This window comes from Passer domesticus, chromosome 7 (genome assembly GCF_036417665.1).
Source record: "Passer domesticus isolate bPasDom1 chromosome 7, bPasDom1.hap1, whole genome shotgun sequence".
In the NCBI taxonomy this organism is placed as follows: Eukaryota; Metazoa; Chordata; class Aves; order Passeriformes; family Passeridae; genus Passer; species Passer domesticus.
In genome coordinates, this window is record NC_087480.1 from 192,926 (window position 1) to 216,247 (window position 23,322).

The 23,322-nt window shown below is 36.1% G+C and overlaps 1 protein-coding gene across 1 annotated transcript in view; it reads left to right on the forward strand.

Annotated features, from left to right (window-relative positions):
* Positions 1–22,076, forward strand: part of LOC135304205 (transmembrane 9 superfamily member 2-like) — a 28,034-nt gene extending 5,958 nt beyond the window's left edge. The window contains exons 7-17 of the mRNA XM_064426413.1: positions 582–693; positions 2,806–2,885; positions 3,782–3,890; positions 7,083–7,215; positions 8,305–8,424; positions 8,604–8,661; positions 11,515–11,674; positions 12,355–12,506; positions 13,509–13,620; positions 14,036–14,207; positions 21,436–22,076. Coding sequence (XP_064282483.1) covers positions 582–693; positions 2,806–2,885; positions 3,782–3,890; positions 7,083–7,215; positions 8,305–8,424; positions 8,604–8,661; positions 11,515–11,674; positions 12,355–12,506; positions 13,509–13,620; positions 14,036–14,207; positions 21,436–21,503 — 1,276 coding nt within the window. The 3' untranslated portion in view covers positions 21,504–22,076. The remainder of the gene's footprint in view (positions 1–581; positions 694–2,805; positions 2,886–3,781; positions 3,891–7,082; positions 7,216–8,304; positions 8,425–8,603; positions 8,662–11,514; positions 11,675–12,354; positions 12,507–13,508; positions 13,621–14,035; positions 14,208–21,435) is intronic.
* The last annotated feature ends 1,246 nt before the right edge of the window (positions 22,077–23,322 follow it).

Sequence of the window (23,322 nt, forward strand, 5' to 3'; positions counted from 1 at the left end):
CTGGAGCAACTACTTTGGCCTCTGATCAATCTGTTCATACACAGTTCATATTTTTCTATATTTGAAAACTGCAGCCCAGTTATAAAATTTCAAAGTAGGTAGTTTTTTAATAGCTAAACTTTTCTCTCTTTTCTGTAGAGGTTAAGTAAGTTAATAAATTACACTGCTACAGTTTCTGAAGTCATACAGCCATGCTTGGTAGAGCATGACTTGATTGTACTTGGTTTTTCTCTTGTAAAGATAAAGTGGTTTTTTAGTGAATTATACTTGCTATGCAATTTTATTCCTTCCATGAGTGCCAGGAAGATTCTACAAATCTTATTCATTTTTTCATAAAAGTTTTATCAGTAGCATCCTGACTGGCTGAAAAATGAGAATTTCCCTTTTCCCTGGCAGTGCAGACCACGAGGGGGCGGTTAGTTTGCACATAACCTTAATTTTGTCATTCTCTGACCAGATGCTTTGCTTCAACCTTGAAGCTCTCCTGATGGGGGAGTATTTGTGATTGGAGCACAATGCTAAATATTTTTAAAGAAAATTTAAGTTTTAAAAAAATTTATTTAACTTCTTTTCCCTGTTAGCTACAAGCATACAGATGAGAACAACTTAAGCTGTGAAGGCCCACCTATGGAGATTCCTGGAGAATTCACCAATAAACTGAATTTGGTTTACACCTACTCTGTGACATTTGAAGTAAGTATTAAATCTGTTGCATGAATGCGTAATTTCACAAAAGAATGAAATCGGAGCAATTGGATAACTTGCTAATAGGTGTAAGTGGATTACAGCAGTGTAAATTCCATGAGGATGGTCTTGTGAAATATTTTTCTGAAAATATTAATAGGTTTTTTGTTCCTGTAGCTTAAGTGACCCTATGGAAATATAATTGAAGGCCTTTTTTCCCCCATGTGTTTTGTTACTAATAGAAAATTAGCAGATTGAGTAGCTGGAAGAGTTGTCTTTGTTGAGGTAAACTCTGCTCTCAGATTTCAGTCAGGCTGCTGAGAGTCTTACATTAAAGAACAGTGTATATTTGGGGACATTTTCTTTGTTAAATGTTGACTGTAAAGTTTTATCTCATGAAGTTGCAGGGTTTGTCTCATTTTGTGTGGTTTTTATTTTGTTCACTGGCTTTTTCTTGAGTATGTGATAATTTATTTTTTACAATTAATACTCTAATGTTTACTAATACACTAATGCTTTATTCAGCCTGTAATGAGTGAGGAGGAAGTTGCTTTCTGGCAAATGGGTCTTTACCCCAGCATGGAAAGCGAGCCTCCTGTGGGTGTGACTATAATTTGATTCAAGGTACTTCAAATCTTGGTACCTCTGTTCCAGTCCGGCCTGAAAGCATGGTTGTTTTTCTGATGTAAGACGCCAGTCTTAGAGGGTTTGGCTTGAGACCACAAGCTCGTTTTGTACAGACAGTGAAGCAGCCATGACATGGCAACAGCTTTCATCCTGCCAAATTGAATTGGATTTGAACCAGTGACCTTGAGGTGCAAGGCTCTGTAGCCTGTTACTTTTCCCTTGAGACACCCAATCCTCCTTCAGCTCTGATTTTCCTACATTAATGAGGCTTCTTTCATTAACATTTGTGTTTAAATCTTGAGGTAAATTGTGATCCAGAATGTCAATGTGAACTTTGTCTGGTTACTCATGCAGTGGGTGAGGTGTTGGGATACCCACACTCTTTCTCTCTGACGTGGAGCAGGTAAGGCTCACATCCAGTGGGTTTAGATACTTCCAGCAGGTGGCACTTGAAAACTGCTTATTCTCTCTGTCATCCATAAGCCTTGGTTTGAAATAATACCCTCGTGTGTTTTACTTTTTATTAGTAGTTTCAAAATAACTTGAAAGTGTAGTCTTTATCAGTGAAAAGTGTTTTTAAATAGGAAAACATCAGTTTAAGTAAGCCTGACTACATAAAGTATAAATATATAACAGTTTTATGGTCCTTTTTAATATGGTGGCTGACTTCTGAGAAAGTTATGGTGTCTGCTTTAATTAACTGACATTTAGCACCGTGTGAAAAGTATATGTCATCGTGGCTCTAATATTTAGTACACAAGTGTACAAAGATGTAAGTGTGAGAGCAGTTTGGTACTTAGCTATATGAACTTAACACTTTGTGAGTAAATAAAGAAATTCAGAAGCAGAACTTCATGCCAGTCAGGGGATAGAATTTGGTAGCAGGACAACATATGTGTACATCCAAAGAGAACAAATGGGGAGGACAGAAAGAGTCCTCAGTTGTAGACATGAAGGTCCATCACAGGAGTATCTGGAAATGAAAGCTGTGTGCCAGGAATCAGAGTGGAAAATAGTCTGTATCAGCCAACACTATGGCAGAGAGTGAAGAAGCCTGTGCTAAATCCATTAAAAGTGATTAGAAAAACATATTTCTAGTTTCCTCTGGAATTTTTCTCTGAGGTATGTTTGACAAAGTTGAAATTTCAAGATCAGTGTGCTGTACTTGGAAAATCTTGTAGTGATGGCATAATTGTTTTTCAGCAGTTGGCATCTGCAGGTAGCTACATCCCAAATCATGGAAAGATGAGGCTTAGTGAAGACTAATTTAAAGGTAGAGGATGTGGATAGGAGATTTCAATGAATATACACTCTTTTAGAGTCTCTACAGGTGAATTAATGCAAGAGAGAGGTCTTACATCCAGTGTTGATAACAAGCTTAGAAATGAATGCTGACTGGAAGGTTTGGGAAGAGATGTGGTATGCTAATTTCCTCTTGGAGACTGCAACAAACTTGTACTTGCTTCTATTAATTACTATTTCATTTCCTTATAGGAAAAGAATAATATTAAGTGGGCTTCCAGGTGGGACTACATTTTGGAGTCTATGCCGCATACAAACATCCAGTGGTTTAGGTAAGATTTGCATTTATTCAATGAGTAACCTTGCAGGGGAGCACAAAGATTTCTTAGTTGTACTTCTAGGGAGATAGAACAATGTCTGTAGGTTTTCAGTCAAGAAAACTTTTTGCTTTCATATGTGAATTAAGTTTTCATGTCTTGGGAGCAATTGTATTACTGCATTTTGTGAAAGGAATGCATCAGTATCCAAAAGGAAAACAGCTTGCATTTTTTTACTTTATCATCTCCATTCTGGAGAAATTTTGAGTCATTGCAGCTCTGCAGTGTTCTTACTGTTACTGTCTGGCTTTGATTGCCAAGTGAGAGGTACAAAACATGCATATAATGAATGTTTTGTACTCAGCAGCTGCTTACAGTAAAAAGGTCTTTTTTATGTGTAAAAGATTTATGTGAAAAGTTCTTGCTTATTTTATTTCCCTCCATAGCATGGGAATTATACTAAGTATATAATTTGTGTTGAAGTGTTAATGTTTTGCAATGTAAATCTTGAAAAGGCTAATCCAAATAAATTGTTCTCTACAAAATATTAAATGGCACAAAATCCATTTCATTGGTTGATAAATATAAAACCTACTTGTCAGTCTGCTTTAGGAACTGTAGCTGTTTCATCAGGGAAATTACTTCTTAGCTATATAAGGAGGAAAATAAAGAAAGGCCATGTATTCAGAATTAGCAAGGTATCATGAAATACTGTTTTCCTCACTTCTGTCTCCTAAGAAGTCACAGACTTTTAAGTTGTGTACCTTTATCTTCTCTGGATGGGAAAATACTGAAAGGTCTGAATATCTAAGGCTTTTCCTCAGATCTGAGCTGTACATGTAGTATGAACTGGTACATCTCCTGAAACCTGAATAACTGGATTCAAAGTTTGACTTTTTCTTTATCTACAGTATAATGAATTCCCTCGTAATTGTTCTGTTCTTATCTGGCATGGTGGCTATGATCATTCTGAGGACTCTTCATAAAGATATTGCAAGATACAACCAGATCGACTCTTCTGTGAGTAAAATTTACAGCCTTTACATGAGCACATTTTTCTGTCCGTAGTGATGTCTGTGTCTTAGTTTTGAATACAGTCTTGAGAGATGTATAACTATGATGAGTTTGATACATGCTAATATCTCTGGGGGTTAAAAATTATTGGAGATATTCTGATTAACATAGGCTGATACAAACTGATGTTACCTGTATCTGGAAAATGTGGTGGAATCACTTTGTTTAGTTAGGAGATTATAATATTGTGGTTCACGTGCAACACAACTTCTGACCTCTAGCTGTGTTAGAGCTACTTGGTGTGTAAACAATATTTTATTTTATTTGTAAATACAATTCCCATGATAATCACTGTGTTAAACTGAGTCTAGTTTGTTTAAATTGCCCTCCGACTAAACCCGTTGTGAGTTCTTTTGAGATATGTACTCGTTAAAATGGGAAAGCTGCAGGTTTCTATAATGGACGAGAATATAACTGATTGTGAGTTGGAAAGACTTGACCAGTAAACCTAGAGTAATTTTTACTCAGCCTTTTACTCATTGGTAAAAGTGGTATCTGCAACACAAGGATGAGAAGCAATGTCAGATGCAACAAAGGTTTGGATTTTCAGTTTTGTTGCTCTCTGTCTGCTTAAAGAAATACTTCAAAATGCACAAAAATGTTTCATATTGCAACTAAAATAACTTAGTATTCTGTAAATTCTGTGTGAAAATATTTCTGTTCTTCTTTGTAGTTTTAATATTGAATGTCTTTTGTTAATGTAAATCCAGACAGTTATTTAAAGTGGAATGATTTTTCTTGCATCCTTTAATTGAGTTTTTGTAAGGCTTCTGTTTGATCTCTCAATTAAATTGTGTTCAATATTTTATACTCTGTTGTCTTTATTAGTTGATCATTCTTAATGTGATAAAGAGCAAGACTTGTAGAAGCTTGATTAGTTTTTATGAGTAACATCAGGGATAGGTGTGACTTTCAGAAAGCCACAGTTTTTTATTTTCTTGCCAGGTGTGAGAGACTTAAAGCTCTGTTGCAGCTCAAGGGGCTTATTTAAAAAGGTGTGAAATAATTGTGCAAAAGAGGATGTGGGCTGAAGAAGATGCAGGGAAGCAAAGTAGTATTTCACGTTTAGGGGATGCTGGTGATTGCACTTCAAAAGAGATCGATGCACCACCCAGTGACTGTGGTCTTAGAACATGCATTTAATGTTTCAACTGATGCTAGCTGGCTTTTAGTGTGGTGTGGATTTAGTGAGACATTCATTAATGAAGTATTCAGAAATCATTAGATTACTTTTAGGGTCTTATGACTAAGAGAGGATTCCTGAACTGAAGAGAACTCATGTCAGTATGTATTCACCAGTGAGAGGTAACTTTTTCCCCCGCCCCCCACAAAAATCTGTTTGATAATGACTGCTTGAATGTAGGGGACTTAAATCGTCATTAGAATGTTTTGAGAACTAAGCTAAATTAATGGGTAAGATGAGGATTAGTGCACCTTTGAAAAGTTTAGAGTAATTTTGCTCTAATATTTTTGAAACCCTAAAATATAGCTTACTACTTGATTTAGTTCTATAGTTTTTATCATTATGTTGTAAGGTTAGCGATATGAAATACTGCTGAATTTTTTTAACAGAAGTCTGAAAAATACTCTGACTCACAGCTAATTAGCCAGTAATAAAAGAACTTAATTAAAAGCAAAGCTTTGAGACAAACAGTGGTGCATAGGCTTATACAGGATAAATCAAGGTTCTCAATCTACCAGACTTAGTTTTCCTTTATTTCTTAAATGAAGATAATTACCATGTAGCTATTTGTTTTAAAGTTCGCATTAGAAACAGAAGGTGTCTTTTGAGTCCATTTTCCAGATGAGTTGTTGACAAGGATTCTGTACGAGTCATTTCAAATCTGTAAACATTTTCTGTCAGGAAGTGAAGTACTAAGCATTTATTCCTGCTTAGTGTTCACCATTTTGGAAACAGAGATTTCCTTCAGGTGGTAGCCTTTGCAACTCTTTCATTCCTTCCTTACAACTACCTGGGAAAAGCCTTTCTTCTGTCTTGCCTCAGCAGTTTTCTCGTTATTATCACAATTAGTTCAAGTTCAGACTTACAGGAAATCTTGTATTTGTGCTTCTTTGACCAAACAACTCTTTCTTTGCTGGAAGAACACTGATGGGTTGGAATTATACCTGTATATCTGGTATCATTTTCTGTCAGGTATGGGGTGTGGTTTTATATTTTAATCAGTGTTTAATAGTTTAATACTGTTTATCAGTGTTTAATAGTTTTCAATTTTTGTATTCATATATCAGCCTTCTGAGAGTCATTTCTTGCAAGCAGAGGTATCATTGTGGGGAAAGCAAAGACAGTCTTCCAGAAAAAGAAAAGCTACATCATCTGTTGCAATTTGAGGTGCTCTATGTCATTCACCAGTGTGGTCTGCTTTCTCTTACCCTGTTTTTCAGCAAGCTTTAATTGTAGTGATAAGCAGTTCTTTGAACTGAACTCAGTATTACACTGAATGGAACCTGTAGATTTTAAATTTATGAGGAGTAGAGGGTCTTCTTGTGGGGTTGATTTTCTGTGGTTGTGTGCATTAGTTTTGTTGTTTGGTTGTTTTTTGTGAGGGGAGGAATCTGTTTTGAGTGACTTTATTGAAAACTTTTGTTCTTCAGCAATGGTTCCTTAGAGCCACCGGACTGAGGCTTCCCCCTCCCCATTCCATCCTTTCATCCATTCACCTCTGGCAGTGGGCCAGAGTGTTTGTACTTATCCCTCATGATTCCAAGGTGCAAACTTCCTTTTGGAGTTCAGAGACAGTTTCGTTCTTTTCCAATATTGTCATTGAGACCAATGGACTTTGAAATCAAAACAGAAATGAATGCCTGAACTAGATGGAAGTTACAGCTAAACTGAATGCTTTGTTTTAGTTTGAATTTAGAATGATGTTCTATGGTTTGACTAATTACATTTGCTTTTTCTTGCTTGAGGAGATGAGAATTTTCTTGATAAATCTTGCCTTTTTCACTGAACCATTAGGGGGTTATAAAATCAATGAGTGATGAATCAGATGCAATTAGTCTGGCTTTGGATCTTAACTGGAAGCTAATCAAAATTTAAATATGTATTTTGCATCTTGTTTGTGTTAATTCACTACTGCATTATGTATTGCTGCTAAAGACATTGTTGATTTTATACAGGAAGATGCCCAAGAGGAATTTGGCTGGAAGCTGGTTCATGGAGATGTATTTAGACCTCCAAGGAAGGGGATGTTACTGTCTGTCTTTTTGGGCCAAGGAACCCAAATTTTCATTATGACGTTTATTACTTTGTGTAAGTAACTTCATTAAGGTGATGTGGATGTAGTGTAATAGTAGTAAGAAAGATGCAATATTATTATATAGTAGCCTTCTTTTGGAAATAAATTTCTTCCTTTAGTAACATAAAATATTAAGGCAATTTTATAATAGTAATTAGATAGCTTTAGTAATGCTGTTGTAAGCATTGTCATTGAAAACTTTGTGATGTCTGGGCTAATGCTGATTCTTCATAAATTCAGAAATCAAACTTCCTTCTTATGAGTTTCTTTTAAAAAGCCACAGTTTTGCATGGTGTAAATTATCCAACGGTCCAGTAATGCAAGTTCAAAGATGTAATCAAAGCTTTAATGTTCTGGGAGCCCTTTCTGTCCAGTATGTTTGACATGAGGCTGCAGCCGTACAAAAATACGAGCAAGAGTGCACGCCAGTGAAATAGTACTGATGCAATGTTGAGATAATGATAGCCTACCATAAATAGCTGTATATGCATGTGATTATGTAACCTGTCACGAGATGTTATTTTATTATTAGTTATCTGTAAAGTTTATGAGCATTCCTTTTTTTACTGTAGAGTAGAATTGGAAAGTACACTGATACTTAGTACAAAAGAAGAATCTTTCAAGTTTTGTTCTCCAGGTTTAACCCAGATTTTGGTCTTTCATAGGGGAGCTGCTTTTTTCTTTTTATTGCATGATACTGTAAGATTACTAGAATTTTCTTGATAGGTTTGTCTATCAGTTTTGATCACAACTCTGTATCTTGCTTAGCAATGACAGTTTCCTGTGCAATCAGTGCAGTAGTATAGAAAGAAATTGGTGGCAAGACAAAATGCTTTTGATGGGTGGTGGCATTTTATTTTTCAGCATTTTGGCTATGAGAAGTTTTCTACTTAAGAGATGAGTTGGAAATAATGCTTTTGAATGAAACAGTGCCATTAGGGGTATGCTCATGTAATGAGGTTCATGTAATGAGTAAAAGAGCTTATGCACTCATACTTCATTTAAATATGTAGTAGTGAAACGGATAAACCTTCACAGTGAACTGTGTTACAGGGATATTTTGACATGTGTCCACAACTAACTAAATCTTTTTGTTTCTTTAGTCCTAGCTTGCCTTGGTTTCCTTTCTCCTGCTAACCGTGGTGCTCTGATGACCTGTGCAGTTGTATTGTGGGTCTTACTGGGAACTCCAGCTGGTTATGTGTCTGCTAGAATGTATAAGAGTGAGTACATACATTTATTTAATGTGACACAAAGTGTTAAATTCAGAATTGCTGGGCTGAGTATATACCTCAAATTGGACCTGGTGTCTCAGTGTATCTGCTTCTTGCTGCCATTCTGTAAAACAGTTGGAAAAAGTCTTGATCTTGACTTTGAAATTGTTTCTACTTTTTCTCCTCAGCATTCAGAGGTGAGAAGTGGAAGACCAATGTCTTGCTTACAGCTCTGCTCTGCCCTGGGTTAGTATTGTTTCCCCTCATCTTTCTTTTATTCTTAAGTATAAATGAATCGGAAGTAGGAAGGAGTTGGGGAAAAGCCAATTATTACGATGCTTGTCTGTGTGATTTTGTTTGTGGTACTCCCAAGCTGCTGTTCCTTTTGTGCATTGCCTATCTGTCACTATAAAGAAAAGTGAACTCTGAGGAGCTGGAGCCTGGTACAGCTAGAACACAGCTTCTTGGCTTCTTGTTTTGTTGTCAGGTGTGGGGGTAGGAGAAGTGGGGCAACTGTCTTGCAAGGTTTTGTCACAGCCTTTGTGAATCACTGCACCAGAACATTGGGCACAGTGCTGGGGTAATTCCAGTTTGGTACTGCATTACCAGGTAATTCTGGTTATAATAATCCTACATGTGAAAAATACGGTTCACTCTCCTGTAAAAATTTAGAAAGTTTAATAGATGACAAGAGGAGACAAAGACAATAAAGCAAAGATGTTATGGCTGGGTGTGTCACCTGCTATTTTGGAAAACACCCTTTATATACCATTTCTATTGCATTACCTTGTTACATATTCATAAACAATTATGCATTGTAAGCTTTTCCCCAAACTAGTTTACATGTTCCAGGAACTATTTTACATGGCCCCTCCTTGGGTCTGCCTTTTTAGAACATGCGTGTTTCTTGCTGTGGTTTTGGCTCCTTCTCTTTATCATTTCCAGTTTGGGCCTTGGTCCATACTTTATTCAGACAGTGAGTGCTGATAGTTGGCATATCTGTAGCAGGTATCCTCGTCATATGTTCATTGGATGTTATCCCATCCAAGCAGGCATTTTAACACAAGCGTACTTATATCCGCTATTTCACTGCTATGTCTAAGCTTAATTAATAACAGAAATAAAAATTATATCTTTATAGCAAAGTTATTTAACACCAGACATATATAGAATCCATTTTAATATTTGCAAAAGCCAATATTATAATATGTATCTATAATGTTACATGAATGGAGGTGGTGTCCAGTTTGGGATGTGGCTGTAGCGTGTATCATACTGTACAGTGTGGGCAATACTGTCCTGCCTGGGAAGGGCAATAGCACTTCAACCTTTTGTTTTCTCATAGCTCTTATGACCTTCTTGGAGAATGAATGGGGAGAGGGAGCAGAAATTAATTTCTTCTCCAAGTCTTCCATGTTTCCTGGTTATATGACTTGGCAAATATTTTTGGCAAAAGTGGAAGAAAAGATTATAAGTTTCTTAAGGTATTTTTCCCCAAAAAAACCTCAGAATAAATAAAAAATGGCTTGGCTTCAAGTAAAGCAGAGTTTCATCAAATTAATGTACCCGATAACAACCAAGTCTAGTATTTCTGTGAGAAATCTTACTTTTTAATAGAATGTGCTTCAGTCTCCCTGCTGTCATTTAGATGTTATCAAGAGACAGAAGAAAATATATATTGATGGAAAGAATACTGTGCTAGTCAGTTAAACTCCCAAATAAATTGAGTTTCACAGAGAAAGTAAAATGACTGAGCCTGACAGAATATGAACAGATGCCCTGATTACACTGTGCTAGTTCAGTGAATTTGCATAATATCATAAACAGCCCAAGGCCTTTTTAATCTCAGTAGACTGATGGGAGTTCATATTTGCAGTATTTTTTACAATTGTGGAGGGGGTAAGTGAGGTCTGTGTTATGAGCCTGGGTAGATGATAAAGATTAGAAAGACTTCTAAAATGGATTTGATTTTTATTTTTTGTTCAACAAGATGCTTACACCAGGGGTCGCTTGGGTGTGCTTATTGAACAAGTCTGTTCCCCCAAGCAGTTTTGGCAAGTGTCAGGCCTCTCCTAGGAAAAAAAGGAGCCTATCTATTGCTCTAATCCTTCCTCCTTTCTTTTTAAATTAAATACAGGGGGTGTATTCACTTCAGGGCAGCTTAAATTCTATTTCAGGATCACTTTTTTAACAAAACCCAGACAGTAGTGCACTTTACAGGACCCTTTCTAAGGCTGAATTTTCTGTGGTGTATATTTGAATCCAAAAATAGTGGCAATTAGCACAAGCTTTTTTTTTTATAATGGGTTCCTTTGCAGAATGAACATTCTGCTTTATTTTCAGAAGGGGATGTTCAAAATCTTCATCTCAATTCAGCAACACCTTGATTCTCGTCTCTGAGTTGTTTCTAGTTTTTGTCCAGGTTGTTTAGAAAATGAGGCAGATGTGTTTAAGGGGGAAGGGAAAAGCAGGTCTGGAGACAAATAATGACTGATGCAATCTTTATTTAAATTCTCCAGAAGCACAGGCTACTTAGTATGTGTAACTCCAAGCTTATACAAATATTTCTGTTGTAGAGCAGAGCCCTCTTTAATCCCCCCTTCACCTTGTGACACAAACTGCAGCAGCACATTAGAGTCCATGTTGCGGGAGTCCATGGGGCTTCCTATGCAGGAGATTTTGCTATCACTGTATTTATTCAGAAGGAATTTACTCTTTATAAGGGATATAAATTAAGAAAATATTTATGGTTTTAATAGGAAACAAGGTCCAGATAAGGAGTTTTTACATTTATTCTGTACTTTTCCATTCTTTGTATAGATTATAGATTTTTTCGATGGCATGTTTCTGTTACTTTTTGGTGTTATGTTCAGAGTCTTTATTTAAATAATGGCTTTACCATAGGTACTCACATTACAAGCATTGGGTGGTGCAGGCATTTTTACTTTATCTGGACCAGTGGTGAAAGAAACTAGGACTGTGGGAAATTGGAGAAGTGAAAGAAGCTACATTTATTTAAACTAATTTACATTTTGTAATACTAAGTGATACTTATTCTTTCTTGAATATTTTAATATATTTTCTGTTCTTAATTTTCAGGATTGTCTTTGCTGATTTCTTCATTATGAATCTCATTCTGTGGGTGAAAGGCTCCTCAGCTGCCATCCCTTTTGGCACTTTGGTTGCTATCCTTGCTATGTGGTTTGGAATTTCAGTCCCACTAACCTTTGTTGGTGCCTATTTTGGCTTCAAAGAGAAGGTAGGGCCCTTAGAATACAGGTTTGAAATACACCTGTCCTCTGTAATTGAGCCATTGAATCTCTAAGCAAGAGTTCTAGGCAGGATCTGGTTGGATTGAAACATCTGTGATCCTATGATTGTAAAATTATATTTTACTGTCTTCATATTGAAACAGAGCATGTGTTTGTAATGTCATACCAAACTGTTTTTTCTGTCCATTCATTAGAATCAAGTTTTAATTATGTTCTTGAAGCTCTTGCTTGGTTTTTGTGCTTCAGCAATAGTAGTAGTATTACTGGTACTATTGCTGAGTTTTGAAGTAGTGCTTCAGAGAGGCTTCAGTTTTGTACTTCACTAGCTTGAAGTAATGCCAGACAGATAAGAAAAAGGTGATGTTATTGGATTTTTAAAAATTTTATTTTGTTTTTCATTAAGACTTTTAGTTAAGGACTGAACAGGTTTCTTTTCTTTGTGTTCTGCTTTGATTACTGGCTCATAGTTGGAATGTCTAAAGCACATGAGTTTTTTCCTAGTGATGGACATCAAGTTTGTAGGTTTTTTTGTTTGATAACTTGTGATGGCTTATGAATGAAAATCTAGTTATGTTTATCAAATCTTTATATGCTAATACTAGGGAAAAGTAATCTTATTTATGATGTAATAATTCATCTTTTATCTCTAATTTTTTTTTTTCTGCAGCCTATTGAACATCCAGTACGTACAAACCAGATTCCACGCCAAATCCCAGAGCAGTCATTTTTCACAAAGCCATTGCCTGGTATCATCATGGGTGGCATCTTGCCTTTTGGCTGTATTTTTATTCAACTTTTTTTCATTCTGAATAGCATTTGGTGAGTATCACTTTTTTTGCCCTCTATTTATACAGGTTTGAGGTAATACACACTGTAATTTTGAATGTCCCAAAGCAAATAATAAAAGGAATAAACCAATTTTAAAAGTTTTTCATAATTTTGCAGATTTTATGGAATTTCCAGAGTCTTTATATTTATTTCTCTGCTTAGAATTTACAAAACTAATTCTTCTTAAGGAGAACTTCAGAATATTATATGAGAGTTCTGTTGCCTTCTTTTATCTTCCTGCCTCTGTACAGCACAAATGTGGTTTCATGCTATTGTGGTTTCATGTTGTGGTTAGGTAGAACCTAATCCCTTGTGTTACTGTATTATGATTTATGAAACTAAAGTGATCTAGCAGTTTCAACTGTGTAGATCAGAATCAGATCAAGATCTTGGGATTCCATGTTCTGCAAAACAAAGACTCTACTCCCCCATGAACAATCCACTCCACTCCCCGTGAACAATCCACTCCACTCCTAAATCTTATAAAACCTAATCAAGCAGTGCATGAAAAATTAAACCAGTGCAATCTTTCATGACTTTAACAATGTAAACGTAAAATGTCTAATACATTGTTGTTCAATGGGAAATATTATCCTGAAGGTGCCAGGTTTTATGGTGTTATCTGTATAGGTGGAGAGATCTAACAGTTTTCTAAATCACTTCTTAAATGCAAATATATTAGATTGACTTTTTATATCAATCCTCAAAAATGTGTAATGTAACTGTGCTGAAAAACATAATCAGCTGACAAACAGGTATATTGTGGACTTTCGTAGCTGAAATTAGCAAATGCTTACATTTTCTCCTTTATTGTATGAAAGGGAAGCATGGAGGGAATATGCAACTAATACTCCCTCTGTCAAATCCTGTACTGCAGTAATTGTCACCTTCACTCAATAAAATTGGCTCAGAATCTGGTGATGTGACACTGTGAATTAACTCAGAACTTCAACCAAAAATGAGACTCTTGTTTTTATTTGTTTTTAATTTTAGGTCTCATCAGATGTATTACATGTTTGGATTCTTGTTCCTAGTTTTTATAATTCTTCTAATTACATGTTCGGAGGCTACAGTTTTGCTGTGTTACTTCCACCTGTGTGCAGAGGTAAAAGTTGCAGTTCTGGTGTAGATATAACTTGTAGCTGGAAGATGTTAGAAATACAGGTGAGGTATGCACATACACTGTGAAGTGCTGGACACTATGAACTGATTGCGTTTTCAGCCTTGGCATGCCTGTCTTAGCCACTCTTCTGAAATGTGCCTTTTGCTTCAAAATGATCTCCTGGCAACAGATAAGCAAAACCAAACAGCTTTGATCTTAGAGTAGTTTCATCTTCCTAGTGGAAGCAATATGGCTGACTTTGAAAAGAGAAAGTATCTACATGTCATGTTGGAATTTTTCCGAGCTAAATTTTACAGAATTAAATGTGTTCATAAGACAATGTTAATTTTTCACCATCTTATCTATATTCCATTTCTTATATGATGATTCTTAGTGATCAGTTTATTGTTTCTTTCAGGACTATCACTGGTGGTGGAGGTCGTTCTTGACCAGCAGCTTTACAGCAGTTTATCTGTTTATCTATGCAGTCCATTACTTCTTCTCCAAACTCCAGATAACGGGAACTGCCAGCACCATTTTATACTTTGGTTACACAATGATCATGGTCTTGATTTTTTTCCTTTTCACAGGTAAATACAATGTTCAAACTACAATTAATATAGAGGGCTCTGGTTTTGACATGAGAAACATTAGGTGAAATTTAGATTACATGAAATATTAAATATAACTTATGACTCTTTAGGTGGTGTTACTTACATGGTTCGTGACACCACACAGCAAGATTTTTTTATTTTTTTACATTTTCTTCCTAACTTGAAATTACATTTGTTTATGGTAGAATTAATTTTCCTTTATTGAATATCAAGCCATTATATTTTCAAAGGCCCATTTTTGATCATTATGATATTGAGTATTAACTTGATTCTGGATTTCATAATTGGTTCTAGAAGTTCTGCAGTTAGAGATAATTTCACTCTGCATCTGGAGGATAAAATATATTTTCAGCTTTCACTATCAACAAGTGAAGGAGGCTGGTGCTGTGGAGGTGAATGTTGACAAGACAGAGTTTTAGTACTGTTAGAGCTGTCTACAGTACTCGAGTACTGTTAGTGTCCTTAAACCACTTCATAATGATGGAAATGTACCTTAACTGGAGGAACCAATTTGAAATATGGTTCTCCAGTGTTAGTTGTCCAACTTTTCTGATGTAACTCACGCAAACAAAGTCTCTTCCAGACGATCATTTTAATGTCCATAGTCACTTGACTGAAACAATAATTTTGAGGCTGATTGGATGAGAAATCTGTGCCCAATATACCATATGTTAGTGAAATAAGAAGCTCTTTGAAGGGTACTGTCCTTCAAAAGTAGCCATGAGAGTTTTATTTTGGTGTTCATCATACTGCTGCTGTTGTGTACGTAGATTTAACACATGAAGTCAGATCTTTTAGGTGTCACTGCTTGGCTTCATGAAATACTGCAATGACAGAACTAGAGAAAATGCTTGTTCAGGTATGATGGGCTGTTGATAAAAACAGCCGTGATAGTCACTCCAAAGATTTGTAATAGAGGATTTCTCTGTGGATGGCATGGTAGTTTATATTGTTATTTTTTAACAACTTCTGCCTGTTTGTTGAAAGCTGCTGTGATTATTTTGTGTTCACTTTGTGAAATGCATCTTTTAGTTAAATGCAGTTGAAAAAGATTGGCTGAAACAGGTAACAAAGGTAAGTCTTAACGTCAGACTTCAAGTTTGTCAGTGTAACAGGGAGAAGGACCTCTTTCGTCCTTATGTATTTAATTTTCCTAGTACTGGATGACACAAGGCAAAAAAGCCACTCTTCATAAAAACCTGAAGAAAATTTTTGTATGTGTTTGAACAAAGCAGTTATGCTGTAGAAATGATATTAAATAACAGTAACTGTCACTTCTTGTTGGTTTTTGTTCTTTAGAAATGTGTCTCTTCTAAGAAGGACAATAAAAGTTCTAAAAGGAAGTAGGGAAAAAAACAAGGAGGATTTAATTTTTCTGCTTTTTAATTATTAGAAGGCAAACTTGGAATTTTGCATATTGCCAGTTAAACCTCTGCTTAAATTGTGGTGAAACAGACATGTTCCAGATGTCTTCTATAATGTCTGTCTGTCTAGCTATCTGTCTTTTAAAAACCCCATAAATGATAGTCTAAAATGATTTAATTAATTTTATGCTAAAGCAATATCTTAATGTGTCTTAGTTTTAGCATAGGTTAGTTGCTATCCTGCCAATTTAAATATCACTTATAATATGCAAATTGGTAGAATTAAAAATGTCCCTTTCATATATAAAATGATAATTGAAATTGTCATGGCAGTTGCTGAAATGGTATTCAAACCTTCAGATATGCTCATCCTGGATTTCTTGATATGAAGGCCAGTGAGGCCCATGAAGTACAGTAATAAACTGTGCTGCTGTTATTTTTGCAGCATTGTCTTTTTTCTTTTGAAAAAAAAAAAAACCACAGTGGTGCTCCCTATGCTGTTTTTGTAGCTCATGAGGAAAGCTTCTACATGGCCCTCCCTTGCTAATTTGAAATGCTGTAATAACTTTCTTTTCCATGTTTAGTTAGGTGATCGATTTTGGACCTGAAGTGTAAGCTGTTTTAGATAAATGGCACAAACAGTAGACACTTAACTTTGCTTTGTTTTGTAAAATATTCCTTAGCAGGCATTGTTTTAGAAAATAAGGGTTCAATCCTTCACAGTTTCTGGAGATGAAGAAGTTTACTAATGTAATATTACACATGGTTTGCATTAATAGCCTTCCAAAAATGGGACCTTGATCTGTTCCACTTAAGTTAGCACTAGGTATTTTGGTTTTCTCTATTCTTGCCTACTAGGTCTCAGCAACTCTGACAGAAATAAAAGGGGCGGTGTTAATGCCTCCTCCAAGGCAGCGCATTGCATTACCCAGGGCATTTCAAAAGGGATCATAATGAATAAGTAAATAGGAACTGAATGCTTGTATACCAACACTGACAGTAATATAATCTGACCGGTAAAATCTCATGGTGTGCACACCCAAACCAGACAATTTGATTTTAATGTACAAAGTGCAGCTAATATTTGAAGAAATAACAAGTGTCGTTGGATGGAGGTAGCTATATTATTACATGTATTTTATTTGTGGAGGCAAAAAAATCCTGAACATAGTCAAAGCATGTTTCTTTACAGTGACCTCTATTTTTGAACATCATTTTCACTTGTGAGTTAATGCCATTTTCAAAATTGAGTTTTGATCTTCTGGGTAGATTGTGTTTAGAATCTGAGATTCTGAAGCACCCACCACTGTGCAGTGATTGAAACCAGTATGATACAGAGAGCTTTTAAGGTACATGAGAAGTATCAGCCTAGTGCAGAGTGCTTTTCTATTTGCTTTCTTACAATCTGCTCGTGCTTTGAATTCTTCTTTCTTCATTAAACAATAAAGCTAGAAGAGATGAGTAGTGGAAAAGAGTCTGCTTAATGTATTTTGACATTATTCTTTGGAATAATCCTTGTTTGTAATTTTTAATTTAACCTGGTTTACCAATAACTGTCCCTTACTCAGTTAGATGCTGGCTTTGTGTATAGCATCTTGTTTCTGTGTATCAGAAAGTGGTAGTATATATATTGCGGACCAGACTATTCAGCAGAATATAAAGCAGAGGACAAGATCATCAAAAAACAATGAAGGTGTCAGTGTCTCCCCACTATGTATAAAGGGATTTTTGGACATGTCTTGCTTCTTGCCTAGAGAAGTGTCTTGAGTCATCTTCATATCTGGGTTTGTGAGTTTTAAATGACTCTGGCAAAGGATCTTTTACCTGTACCTTCCTAGAATGGTCAATGACATGCAGTGAGCTGCTGTACACTGGGATAGCATCACTTTGCTAGGCTAGTAGGGATTATTTTAAAAGGTAGAATCTTAAAATATGCAGGTCACCCGCTTAGGGGAAAAATAAGGATCTATCCCACAACAGTGAGTTCTTCAATGCAGACCATTCAGGTGCTTTTTCATGCAGTTTAATTTGGTTAACGGTTGGGATTGGATAAAGTAAACACTAGCCAAGAAACTAATTTGTTATATTGGATTAAACCAAACAAACTGATTATAAAGGCTCATTGGAAGAATTGGTGTTAGGCTTGGTGCTGGGTCATTTGATATAGATGTGCATGTGAAAGATGTAAAAAACCTTAAGATGTGAAAGAGTTTAGAATAATCAGAAAATAAATGTAATGGTCTCAACTCTTGCAACTAGTGGGGTATTTTACTTATTTGCTTGTGCTTTCAGTTTGTTTGTTGCTTCGTTTGGGTCTTTTTTGTTGTGGTTTTTTTTGTTTGTTTTTTTTTTAAAGTACTTAGTGTTAGAATTTTTTTTAACAGCCTTTCCAAAATGCCTGTGGGTATCTGTTCTCTGTCATGTTGTGTTCATTGGTGTCTGTCAGGGAAGCCTGAGCTGCAGAGTTGTGCTTCTTGTTGATAGTGCTTCAAAACTTGGGTTTCAGTTTGAATGTGTTTTGAAAGAGACAAATAAAAGCAACATCCTGGTATGGTCTTATCTAAACCTTACCTAAATACTTCTCCTGTTCTAATGAGAAGCTCATTTTAATAAGGGATGATTTTAATTTTGGTGCAAAATGGGCTTAGAAAAGTGGTCAAGATTGGAGTGCTACCTATGCTCTTCAAGAAAATACATTTCAAGCCATGCAATGTGATATGGCAGGGTTGGATTTTAACTAATTTTAACTAGTGCCACTAATTATAGCAATTCTACTGGGTAGAGGTACAGGTATAAGAAACAGAGTGTGCGGTTATCTGTGTTTTAAGATTGGCTTTAGTCAAAGTAGTTAAAAGGAGAATCTTAAAACCTGTGGTACTTGTCAGCACTGGCCTAAAGATCCAGTATGAAGTGCTCAAATCTGGAACAAGTGACAAATTTGTGAAATGGGTGTTAAAACACAGAAAATGTGGAAAACATTCTGGCTAGAATTTTCAAACAAGCCACACTAGTTCAGAGATTTATTGTTTTTTTTTTTTTCCCCAGTTGCTATTCATTTGCAGATCCCTTTGACTGGGATATTTATTGCTATGTAGGAAATCAGAAACATTTTTGCTGCTTTACCTTTTTTGGGCCTTATAGTGTTCATGGAATCACAAGTATCCCAAGGGCTGAGGGGGAAAAACACACTGAATTTCAGTGGAATCAGGCGCTGTGCTGTGGTTCGTGTTCTTAAAAACACAGGCAAAAATTGAGCTTTTTTTTTTTTGCTCTAACATAAGCAATCATGTAGGTAAAGCTACTGTTTAGGAGAACCTTATAAATAATGTTCTCTCACCTTATATTAATTTCTGTCCAGTAATACTGGTTGCAATTTCAACACAACTCTGCTGACCTGAGCCTTTAGAAGATTCTAGTCTATTTGGCCCATGGTTGTTTGTTTTTATTTTTTTTTAAAGGGCACTAAAACCACCTAGTTGATTTGGTGTGATTCATTTGCACTCCTAAATCTGCAGTTGGATTTTTAACCTAGTTGAAAACCAGTTTTCAGTCTAGTTTGTTCCAGCATCTTTAAACCATTCTGATCTTAGAGCATCAAGTGGCTCTTTAGGAGAGGTACCTTTGACAGGTGATGGGGTCTTTAGTTTAATGTTCTGGTTTTGATATTTCTGGTCCTTAGAGCTATCCACATATGCAGTTTGTAAGATATATTTGTTCATGGGAGGGAAGAAGAAATTACAGTGCTGGTTAGCCCCAATTATTGATGTAGAGGTAGCAACAGAAGAAATCTGTGCTCACCAGAGAAGGTTCTGACAACCTAAGTCTGTGTCTTGGTGATGAGTGTTGCCTTTCTCTCCTGAATTTATGATTCAAATCTGGTATGTGACAAACATACCACTTAGAAAGTGTCTTACTCTGCTTCCAGTACATTGGCAAAATTTTTGATAAAGTTTGAAAAATGAGGAGTGTGTACTTGGTCTTTGATCTGCTAAACAGACCTTTTTAGGAGGGGGAGTTGAAAATCAATGTTACTGAAACTTGTGAAAATCTGTCTATAGATAAAATGCTTCACAGTGTGAAGTCTTCAAGTTCTGTTACGACTGAGGCAGTGTTTTATAGAAAACTGATGTATTATAAAGATTCAGAGTAACAAGGATCGGAGGAAAATATGTGGATTTAAAATGTGTTCCCATATTAAGTTATGGCATGCTCAGAAATCTATGGTAGCTGTCATTCTTGGGATAGTTGTACATTTATGTTATGATAGTACACTTTTGTTCTAGAACAGCAGATAAAATTTTAAGGTATCTAATCTGTTAAACATTTGAAAGAATCTGCTTTCAAAGCCATAAAAGGCTTGGAGTGGCTATTTTATAAAAACAAGTAGAGACTGAGAACCATTATTAGAATAAAACTGTGAGAGTAAGGTTTAGAGTAACAATGCTGGTATTGGAATATTTGGCACAGTAGGAAGGAGTGACATACGACCGTGAACTGCAAAGACTTAGTGATGTCAAGCCTACAAAGGAATTGCATTCCTTGTGTGGTTGCTGTCTCATCTTATATCAACAGGCATAAATCTGCTGTCTCCTAAAGTTTCAGAGAACAACGACTGCAAACTTCGAAGGAAAGGGTAATCTGTGGCATATAATAATAGTTTGTCAAAAAGCCTTTAACTGAAAATATACATGGTAGCATGAGGAATGTAAGAATTGGCATACAGATAATAAGCATCCCAAGATGGTTGCTTGCTTAGGAAATGTGTAGATGTGGTCTGAAAGACAGAAATGTAACTCATGTAAAAGACCTGAATGCTTAATAAAGAATCTTGTAGTTATTAAGTCAGTCACAGTAGTGAAAGAGATTGGAGCTGATGTTAAACATGGGCTGTACAGACAGAAAAGGATAACATTAAACTGGAGAGAGCTGAGTGCATGATCTTGTGAGTGCCTGCAGTGGGAAAGGCTGTCCCAGGGCTGGCATGTAGCTGTGTTTTTGAGAGGGAACTCAGTGCAATTGAGATCTTCCCTTTTTTTGTCTGTTAAGGGTTAACATCACTGTGGCAATTTACAACTAGGTAAAAGTGTGATGAGCAGTGCATTGCTTCCTTTAGAGGCTGAAGACTAAATTAATTGAGATTCTGTCTCCTTGCATATGAAGTTCTTCAAGTATTTTAAAAGTAAATGTGATGGACAGGGTCTTTGCAGTTGCCCAATAATAGTGACTGTCAGTGAAAACCACAAATTTGTTAATTGGTTTAAGAATAGAAAATTGTTATCTACTAATCTCATTCAGTGTTTTGGTTTGTCACTGCTGCTTTCACTTGCTGCTTGCTTCCAGCTGCTGTAGCACTCAGAGCATTCCTTTGCCAAAAGGAAGTAACAGGATACACAGAAGAAGAGATTTCTATTCTGAAGTATAAATAGAGCATGATGAATATAAAACTGTGACAGGTGAATTTTTTCAAGGCCTAGTTATGTGTCATAATTCATGGGTGGCAGTGAAGTATTGTAGACCTAAAAAAATCAGGCAGGGGCTGGCTTGGTGTGTTTATAAAAGTCCGTTTCCGAATTGGTGCTTGTGTCCCTGCTCATAGTGGTGGCAACACGGTCATTGGTGGTTTAAATGTGAAGCGGCCTGGTCCCTAAAAGTCATCTTTGATCTAAATCAATAAGCTAGCTTGAGGATGAATGTGTGTTGTTAAATTTAAGAAGTGTTGTTTTTCTGGATAGTTAGCTGGATTACAGTGTTCTATTCTGTCCTGCTGGGAAGTACATGTTAGATTTCTCTCTCAGGGCAAACTGGAAAGTAAACTAACCATTATTACTTTCTTGTTTCAGGGACTATTGGATTTTTTGCCTGCTTCTGGTTTGTAAGTAAGATTTACAGTGTTGTGAAGGTGGACTGAAAAGCTTCAAAGTGTCTTTTGAACATATCCTCCTGGCTGTTTGATAACTTTTACCATGTATTGAGAAACATCCTGTGTAATTATTCTAATTTGTAAAAATGGAAGACCAGACTACAACATAAAATGCAGATTTTTATTGAAGAAAATGGCACCATTGCCATTTTGATATAAACAAAAATGTTTACATCAATATACTCATTGAACATGTTAATTATAGTAGTTCAAAAAATTATATCCAAAATTTGATTTAGGATGAATAAGAATTCTGTGAAACAGTTTATTTGAAAAATTGAGTGCATTATGCAGTCCTCCAGCTGAATTTTCTTGTGACTAGGATTTGGGTTTTTTTGTTACCTCTTTTGGTTACCATTTATATACCATGAAAGCCTAGGACTGTCAAGTAAATCTATGTAAAATGTGAATTTTTTAAACTAAAGTATGATTGTACATAATATCCTGCACCTTCTTTACAACTAGGTTATCTTCTTACAAATGTACATGCATTTAGTGTAATGTAGACTTTATTAAAAATATCGACACTGGTTTTTGTTCAAATAAAACTGCACAATTCCAGCTGACGTGTTTCCTTTCTTGTTGATTAGGTCTTCACTACATGGACACAGATCATATTAGTTGGACCAAACATATGTCTCCTTATTCTTCATCCTGTGAAGATTCATTGAGCTTGTTGGGAAGTTTAGACATAAATCTAGGGGGCTTGATAATGGGTGTTTCATAAAGGGTGGAGCCTTTTTCTTCCTCTGCAGAACTTATGCTTCAGTGCTGGATTGCATGAGAGGGATCATCTTAATAGCCTCTTCAGCTATACGATGGCAAGGGCTCTTCTCTCAGGAATGTCAAAGTTCTAAAGAGGCTCCCCAAAATCTTGAATGGCCCTGGAAGCTGAGCAGAGTCACTGCAGACGTGTAATTCCAATAGCTGTGTTACAGATGCTGTTGGAGATGAGTAGGGGGATAGTCACTCAGATTAATGGGTGAAGTACTCAAAGCTTATTAAATGGCATATGGAAATGTTCATCACTGGAAGCTACTTTTCAGCACCTAAACCCACAATTTAACAAGACCCAAAATGACTCTGTATCTTTTCATAGTCATGTAAACACCAGGTAACTGCAGTTAATGTTTATTACCCTTTTGATAATGTAATCTTTGGTACGAGGATTTCAAGTCTCATCTCTGTGCGTAGCTGTTCCTTCCAGGTTACTGAAATATTGGGACAGATCACTTAGCTCTGATGGGATGACTGCCTGGCCACATCTTTTGAATAGTCCTGTGGCATAAAAATGAAGCTTTAGACGACTTAAAAAGTGTCAAGCATTGGTGTACCAGGAGGAGCTGGCTACAGTAAACATAGTTCCCAATGTGGTTCACATATGTTTTTGATGGCAACTTGGCCTCACAAATATTTTCCCCTCCTACCAAGAAAAACCTCTGTTTCCCTTTTGTTCCTTCACAGAGGTGGGAAACAACAGCATTTCTCTTAGAGAAATCAGGTTGCGGCTGGTTATCAGCTGGTTCAAGAGCACAACTCTATTAGAAATTTCATGGTCTTGGAATTTGTGCTGCTGTTTATATAGGTCCTTCCTATTAAATTTTATATTTAAAGTTGGGGGGGATTTTATTGGATACTTATGTTGCATGAAGCTGCTTTTAAATTTTACATGTTCAAAGGGAAATTAATTCATGAGAGAATTTGGAGCTACAATTGCCATAAACTCCCCACAGGAAATTTTGCCAGATTAATAAATATGCATTTCACAAGAGGCAAAGTAAAATGGGTTGTAAAATTGTATTTGTGG